The sequence below is a fragment of the Panthera uncia genome, chromosome E1 (assembly GCF_023721935.1).
Source record: "Panthera uncia isolate 11264 chromosome E1, Puncia_PCG_1.0, whole genome shotgun sequence".
NCBI classification, from domain to species: domain Eukaryota; kingdom Metazoa; phylum Chordata; class Mammalia; order Carnivora; family Felidae; genus Panthera; species Panthera uncia.
Genome location: NC_064814.1, coordinates 5026194 through 5033757, shown reverse-complemented (window position 1 = coordinate 5033757; position 7564 = coordinate 5026194). Strand labels below are relative to the sequence as shown.

Genomic DNA, 7564 nt, shown 5'->3' with positions numbered 1-7564 from the left:
AGGAAAGGAAAGGAAAGGAAAGGAAAGGAAAGGAAAGGAAAGGAAAGAAGGAAGGGAGGAAAGGGAAGGAAGGAAGGAGGGAAGGAAGGAAGGAAGGAAGGAAGGAAGGAAGGAAGGAAGGAAAGGGAGGGAGGGAGGGAGGGAGGGGAAAGAAAACTGACTGCATGCAAAGATTTTGAAGGCAAATCTTAAAAGACACCCAATGTATTAATGTATTGCTCGTGTCAGAAAACCATTCCAGAACCAAATGCTGTGGACTTTGTGTCCGTCCAGGTTGCTGCCTGACATTCGGAAACAATATCGGAAAAGTTCAGGTAAACCTACAAGACTAGACAATCATTCATGAACTGCCCTCAAGAGGAAGAAGGGGACTGTATTAACCTGTTCCTGATGGCTGCCATTACAAACTACCCCACAACTTAGTGGCTTCAGAGAGCACAGATTTCTTATCGTACAGGTTGAAAGGGCAGAATTCCAAAGCTAGTTTCACTGGGCTAGAGTCAAGGTGACTGGCAGGTGCTGATTGTACAGGCTCTCGCCTTCTCCAGCTTCTTAGACTTGCTGGCATTCCTTGGCTTGTGCCTGCATGGCTCCAATCTCTGCTTCTGTGGCCACATTTCCTTCCCCTCCTCGGTAGTAGAATCTTCTGCCTCCCTCTCATCAGGACCTTTGTGATCACACCACTGGGCCCACCCAGATGATCCAGAATAAGCCCCCATCTCAAAATCCTTAACTGCTTCACATCTGCCAGGTCCCTTCTGCCATGTAAATCAACGTTATTCAGCTTGCCACAGCGCCTAAAACTAAAGCTACAGTTTACGATCCTGGAAAAATGGATATAACGGTTATGGTGGGGGGATGGAATGGGGTTTTTGAAAAGTTGGTCATTTTGGGGGCGCCTGGGTGGCTCAGTTGGTTGGGCGACTAACTTCGGCTCAGGTCACGATCTCGCGGTTTGTGAGTTCGAGCCCCGCGTCGGGCTCTGTGCTGACAGCTCAGAGCCTGGAGCCTGCTTCGGATTCTGTGCCTCCCCCCCTCTCTCTGCCCCTCCCCTGCTCTCACGCTCTGTGTCAATAATAAATAAACGTTAAAAAAAATCACTGAAAAAAGAGTAAAGTTGGTCGTTTTTGTTACTGGCATCAGATGAGACCCACATCATAGCTGAGGATCACGGGAATTAAAAATAACGGGTGCCAGGCCTGACCTCCTAACATGAACCGCACTTCAGACTCATCTCCTAGATTTCTGAACAACAAACTGTAACTACTCACCCCCCCTCCAGCTGGGAAAATCTGGAAAACAGCCATCTGTTGCTCTGTCCCTTACACCCTGCGCCAAGTTCAAGGATCTTGGAGGCAGAGATGCCAGGTGCTCTATGTTAAGACAACTTATCAACTCTCACCTTCCAAGATAGTCAATACCATGGGACTTTCCTACCAAAGTGTATCTCGTGCCGGCTCTCCTCCTCACTTCAGCAAGCCTAAGGTGGTGTCGTTTATGGTGGACCATCAATTTACGTACCGGTAGAAAAAGGGAAATGCTGCCAATCAATTACAAAATACCATCAACTCAAAGACACAACCTGATTTCAGAGACGCTAAAATGTGAGGGGGGGGGGGGAATGTACATCTTGGAATCAATGGGTCTATTTTGAGTCAAAATACATTTCTTTTAAGCCCCTCCTTCCCTGTTAGCCTGTTAGGTTGTGATCTGAACGAGGAGGATGTAAGATGAAGTCGTCTCTATGCAGGATTCATCTAGCGCTCCCTCCCGGACTGGGGCTTTCAGTCCTTCCCGCCTTAAATGAGATCTGCACCCCCAATCCACAGAACCTACCAACTATGTCCTTGACGCCGAGACATTACGACATTTTAATTTCTGTTTCCCCGGGGATGTGCCATTTTGCCCAGGTAGATGAGAGCAGGGTCAGTCTTGGGAAGCCCTTCCTCCCGATTGCGCCACTGTTCTTTGGGTCCTGAAGCAGAAGATATCTAAATGCTGATCCCAACTTCACAGTTGTACTGGAATACAACTTTTAATTTTTGCTTTCTACTCTGTTTAGAGGCCACAAAGCTTTGAAGAGAAAACGCCCTTTATCTCGGACAGGCTATCTCTGCAAGAGAACGTCTGTGCTCAGGGTCCGTGGGCCTGGTAAAATGGTTGCTGAAAAATTCTTCCATTGTTAAATGCCCGTCACAAAGGGATCTAGCTGGAAATTCAGATTCAACACTGTGATGACAGGAGAGTGGGGAAGCTTTTTCCTCCCTTAACGAAAGTTTTGATTGGTGGGCTAGGGTAGGCTCTTCTTGGTTCTGACCCCTAGTAGTAGGACAGGAGGAGGGAAGGAGAGGCAGCAGAAGCAACATCATCATTCTTGGGTATATGTGTGAATAAGGCCACCCACCCAATCAAAGGAGGGAGGCAGAGACTCCGAGCACAGTGAGGCGAGGTGTTGATCACCAAACGTTAATCAACGTCCTTGCAAGAGTGGGCATCTGACAGACGGGCACACTCTGGGCAGTTACAGCAGACAATTTACCTCCTAGCACGCAAGTCCCTCCCCTGGTTCCTCATTGGCTGAGTGCTACAGAGGTAAGTCCCTCCCCTGATTCCTCACTGGCTGAGTACTACCGAGGTTACAGCCTTACCCGGAAGTTGCCTATGCCCATGTAAGGCAAAAAGTAGTCAGACTGGAACAAATGTACATTCTTTGAGGTGACGCAGAGACTTCAGTTTTTTGGCGCATGCTCATTGCAAAGCCCACAAAAATAAGGCCTCGAATCAGAGACGGGGGGGGGGGGGGGGGGGAAGGACGAGGAGGGGACGTGCATAAGGGGGTGCGACCCTTTTAGGGGGGGGGGGGGGGGTTCATACATGTTCCAATAGATTGTAAACCTACTGTTAGCATAGCTTTTATCTGGTATTTCTGAAAACGAATCATCTCCCTTACTTCTTACGGTATACAAAGTTGTAAAGAACACCCTGTTGCCCCTCAGAATACGCCTCTGGCTGGCACTGGGCTGTGTCCCCAAGTACATTCAACTCCTGGGACGGGCACCTTCCTCCTCAGTTCTGAGCTCCCATAACCGTAGCTGCTACGTGTGTGCTTGCAGCCTTCCTCCTCCAGATCAAAACACAACTCCTTTCCCATGTCTGGCGTTCCAGATATGATATTGACTCCTCTGTGCTGATCACCCCTGTACTCACCGTCCCCAGTGTGTGTCCTGACCCCCTACCTAGGACACAGGCAGATGCTGTGCCTCGGCATCGCCTCAGAGCTACCGCCCACCGGCCAAAACACATAGTTGACCTTAACGATGCTGAGTTTTGGGGCGCCTGGGTAGCTCGGTCAGTTAAGCATCCAACTCTTGATTTTGGCTCAGGTCGTGATCTCGCAGCTCATGGGTTTAAGCCCTGCATCGGACTCCGCGCTGATAGCATGGAGCCTGCTTGGGATTCTTTCTCCCGTTCTGCTTGCTCTCTCTTTCAAAAAGCTTTAAAAAAAAACACGCTGATTTTTGAAATCCTAATTTCATAAAGGGTCCCACCAACAGTGCAAGAACGATGGGGCTCCGGCAGGTCTGTCGTGTTTTCTCAGCCTGACACAGGGACGCTCTCCACGCGTTCATTTTGGTCTGTGCGGCAGGTGGACTCGTCATTACCAGAACTTGTTCTCTTGCGTTCTCAAAGATGTTTTCATGTTTATAATCTATCCTCATTTGCTCCTGGGCTTGTTCACGATTACGAGCAACTGTCAAAACACACACACTTTCTTACCTCCGGAGAAGCGAAAATGTCTAAAGGAGCTTATATTGTGCTTAGTTATAGGTCTGGCAGGTATCTCCTATGGCACCTTGAGAAAATGCGTAGTTCACTTAAAACAACTGGTACGTGCACAAAACCTTTGGCTTAAAACACACACACACACACACACACACACACACACACACACACACAGCAAAAGCAGAGGCAACCTTTTTCCAGGCCATTCCTTTCGTTTGCAGGGTCCTCTTCCAACTCCTCTGAAGATGCACCCCCTTCAAAAAGCACCCACGTAATAGTGAACGTGCCCCAGATGGCCACTTGGTGGCGCCAAAAGGTCCATTGTCTCCCTGGTTTGTGTGAGTAGTGGGGTGGGGGGAGAGGGTGCTCCTTTCTGAGTAATCCAGAGGCACAAAGCCAGGAGAAGGGGAATGTCCAGACCAAAAGGGCAACTGATCCTCGTCCTTGAGGGCCATTTGAGAATACCCAATTTATTCAAGCGGAGACAGGGTGGGGATCTAAAAACGATTTGGTTACCCTGTGCACCGCCTGAGGACGGGCAGACGATTGCATGCACCCATGTGTCAAAGTCATCAGCACAGGGCCCCCTAAAGACGTTTTATTTCCAAGGTGGGTCATCTTTGTCCACTAAGAGTGAAGGGACTCAGGCATCTCAGAACAGACTGTAAAGGAACTTTGAAAAGCTACAAAAGCAAATCAAAACTATACTCAGGTACCATTTTCCATCCAACTGGGGACAAAAAGGGTACTGGAAGACAGGGCTGGTGGGGACTCAAGAAACAAGTTCTCTCCCACATTGTTGGTCGGGGGTTAAACTGGAAGCATTTGCGCGGAGGACTGTTTGGCAAAAATCAGCCAAATCACAAACCCACATTCCATTTCTGGGAATCTGCCCTGAGGGTATGTTTGCATGTGTGAAGGTCACATTGGAACGTGGTTTGTTACAAGATAGGAAAAAAACCACATAAAACACCCATAATAGAAAACATGAAATTATGAACATCCACGTAATGGAATATTGTGCAGTAGTAAAAAGGGAGAGAGGTTCAGGGGAGCCCCCCCCCCCCCCCCAATTTGTTCACCGCTTGTGAGGACCTCCAGCCATCAGTAATTGCTTGCTCTAGCTCCTCCCAGGTGACCATGGTGACTTCTTCTCCAACAGGCATCAAACTCAGCTTCCGGCCCACTAGGTCCTGACAGTAATCGACAACAAGAAGACAGACACACACACACCCCTAGTTTAGCCCCTGAAAGCTTCAGGAACAGAACTGAGCTAACAGAACCGTAGCCCTAGCCCTGAGGACAAGTCACTGTCCTTCATGTGACCAGTGAGTCTTGGGCAGCCAGTTTCCTGTCCCACGAGGGCTCCTTGTGGGACACCCGGACAGGGATGGGAAGGATTTCCCCTCAATCCGGGGGCAGTGCCCAGAGGGCAGAGGGCATCATCGAACCCCAGAGAGACACAGACCTCTGGGGTGGGAGTCTAGACATCTTCCCCTGCTGCCTCCTCGAGGGCCCTTTGTCACAGAGCTTGCCCATATTACCAGGAATTTGTCCCGTTCTCTGATTTTCTTCTCTAGTTCATCCAACCGTTGGAAGGCTTTCTGGAAGAAGAGTTCAGAGACTGAGGATCAAAACAGCTCCTCTTGTACCGCCCCACCCCACCCCACCCCACGCACAAGGAGAAGAAAGGAGGTGTGCTGCTCTAGGAGGGGAGGAGGGTAGAGGTAGGGCTGGTTAAGTCAAGGCTCTTCTTTTCCTTTCCAGCCAACTAGAGGAAGGGAAGTGGGGGAGGGCACTGGAGGAGGGACTGGGGGACAGCGGGTCAAGAGCAAATGCTAGGGCAGGAATGGAGCCTTGGGTCCCGGATTCATTTCATCCTACCCACCAAGGAAACATCCCAGCCCTGCTGACTGAGGCTGATTAAGCCTCTCAAGGACAAAAATTATCAGGCACTTCCAGGGTGTCTGAACGTCTGTGTGGTTGAAAGAGAAAAGCACCCCAAAAGAGCCAAGATAAATTGCTAAAACTTAAGTTGCTCCATAGGACTTCTGCAAACCTCCAGAATGTAGGAATCTCAAGGTAAAACAAGCCTTTAGTCTAAAAACAAAAAACCAAAAAACACAACACCCTACCCCCGCCCCCCCCCCCCCCAACACTACATTTCAAAAAGAAAAGCTTCCCAGAGTGAAAATGAGTCCCGCTGGGCGCTCAAGGCCTGGGACCCGAGGTAGAAGGTGGTCACTGGCTCCCACCGCCTTCTTTGAGCTGTTCTGCGCCGCCCCCCGCCCCCCGCCCCCCCCCCCAGCCTCGGCGGGAGAGGGGGAGGGGGATGCTTCTTCCTAATTGCCCCTCCTCCTCCTTCCAGCTCCGAGCCCCTGGTTGGCCTCCTGAGGGCCTGAAATAAGAGCACTGCCTCGTGCTTCCGGTCCCTACAGTGCGTCTGAAAGTTCCACTTCCTTCTCCAAGGAAACCGAGACCCAAGTGCAGGAGCCGATGCCCGCGGCGGCTGTGTGACCACGGCGCTCTCTCCATCTCAGGCCCTCCTCTAGGACGGAGATTGGGCTTTCAACACCCACCATCTTACTTTATGCTTGTTTGAAGGAAATTGGCTCAAAGAATATTCTGAGAAGTTGTCAGCTCCCCGCCGCCCCCCCCCCCCCCACCATGCCCCACACTGGGCCCGCTCAGGATCCCTAGGTGTCTGAGAACTGGTGGTGGAGCGGCGAGGAAAAGCGCCGTGTGGGAGGGGGCGACTCATCCGCGAGGCGGGGGTCCCCGCCTCCCTCACCAGGGGACCTCACCTCGGAATGCTCCTGCGCCTTTTCCTTGGCTTCTTTCAAGGCTTTCACATCTTCTGCGACATCGTGCAGCAGCACCGTGGCCTGCAAGGTCGAGAAGGGCCGCTCGGTGGCCTGGCGCCCCCGCCGCGCCCGCGCCTCCCTGCCGGGGACCCCTCCGCTTGGGGAGAGGCCTGTTGGCCACCCGCGCTCACCTTGGTGGCGCTGGCCCGCTCGCCGTCCAGCTCGCCGTCCTTCGCGATTTTCACCGACCCTCCTCGAGCCCTGTCCGGCAGCAGCACGGCCATCTCCCCCTCCGGCCGGTCCTGGGAGTCCACGGGCAGCCGGCCCACGGGATAAGTAAGGTGCTGCACGTGGCTCATGATGCCCTGCACCTGGCTTGTGACGGTCTTGAGCTGCTTGCTGAGGTCCTTCACCTGGCTCTCCAGCGCCGGCGGCCTGGCCGAGCTGCTGCGCGGCTTCTCTTTGGGCACAGCCAGCTGCGGGGCGCTGAGCGCGGTCCGCGGGAGCTCGGAGGAGCGACTCGACTCGGGCGACGGCGACTGGAAGTTGATGCGCACCTCCTGCAGGTTGAGGCTCCGGAGCATGGCCACGATGAGCGTGTGCAGGGCCGTGAAGTTGACGGCGCCCACCTCCGGGGTGCCGATGGCCAGGTCGGCCAGCTCCCGGAGGGAGACCGTGGCGGTCGCCGTCGCGGGCGGCATCGTGCGCCTTCTCAGCGGGGGTCCGCGCCCGCCACGTCCCCCTCACTGCCCGCCGCGCCCCTGGCGCTCTCCGGAGCACGAGTCACCGTCTGCAGCGCTCGGAAGACGGAGAGAGGAAGGGCCCGGCCGCCAGGCTTCCCCCTCTTTGCTCCCAGGGACGGGCGCCCGCCTCCCCGGCGGGGTCCGGCCGCCACCTACCCTGCGCAGTCCGGTCTCCGCTCTCCCGTCTCCCAGCTCCCCGAGCTCGAGCCCTGGGCCGCCCTCCCCTCGCGCAGC

At 53.5% G+C, this 7564-nt stretch overlaps 1 protein-coding gene across 14 annotated transcripts in view; it reads right to left on the bottom strand.

Annotated features, from left to right (window-relative positions):
- QRICH2 (glutamine rich 2) overlaps positions 1 to 7564 on the bottom strand; it is a 32544-nt gene extending 24980 nt beyond the window's left edge. For 11 of the 14 annotated variants that reach the window (XM_049635656.1, XM_049635662.1, XM_049635660.1 and 8 more), the window contains exons 1-4: positions 6779 to 7563; positions 6588 to 6668; positions 5328 to 5387; positions 4866 to 4976 (exon numbers count right to left, since the gene is read on the bottom strand). In XM_049635656.1, coding sequence (XP_049491613.1) covers positions 4866 to 4976; positions 5328 to 5387; positions 6588 to 6668; positions 6779 to 7288 — 762 coding nt within the window. In that variant the 5' untranslated portion in view covers positions 7289 to 7563. Of the gene's footprint in view, positions 1 to 4865; positions 4977 to 5327; positions 5388 to 6587; positions 6669 to 6778 lie in introns of all 14 variants that reach the window. The other 3 variants (XM_049635653.1, XM_049635651.1, XM_049635652.1) reach the window with 1 other exon arrangement.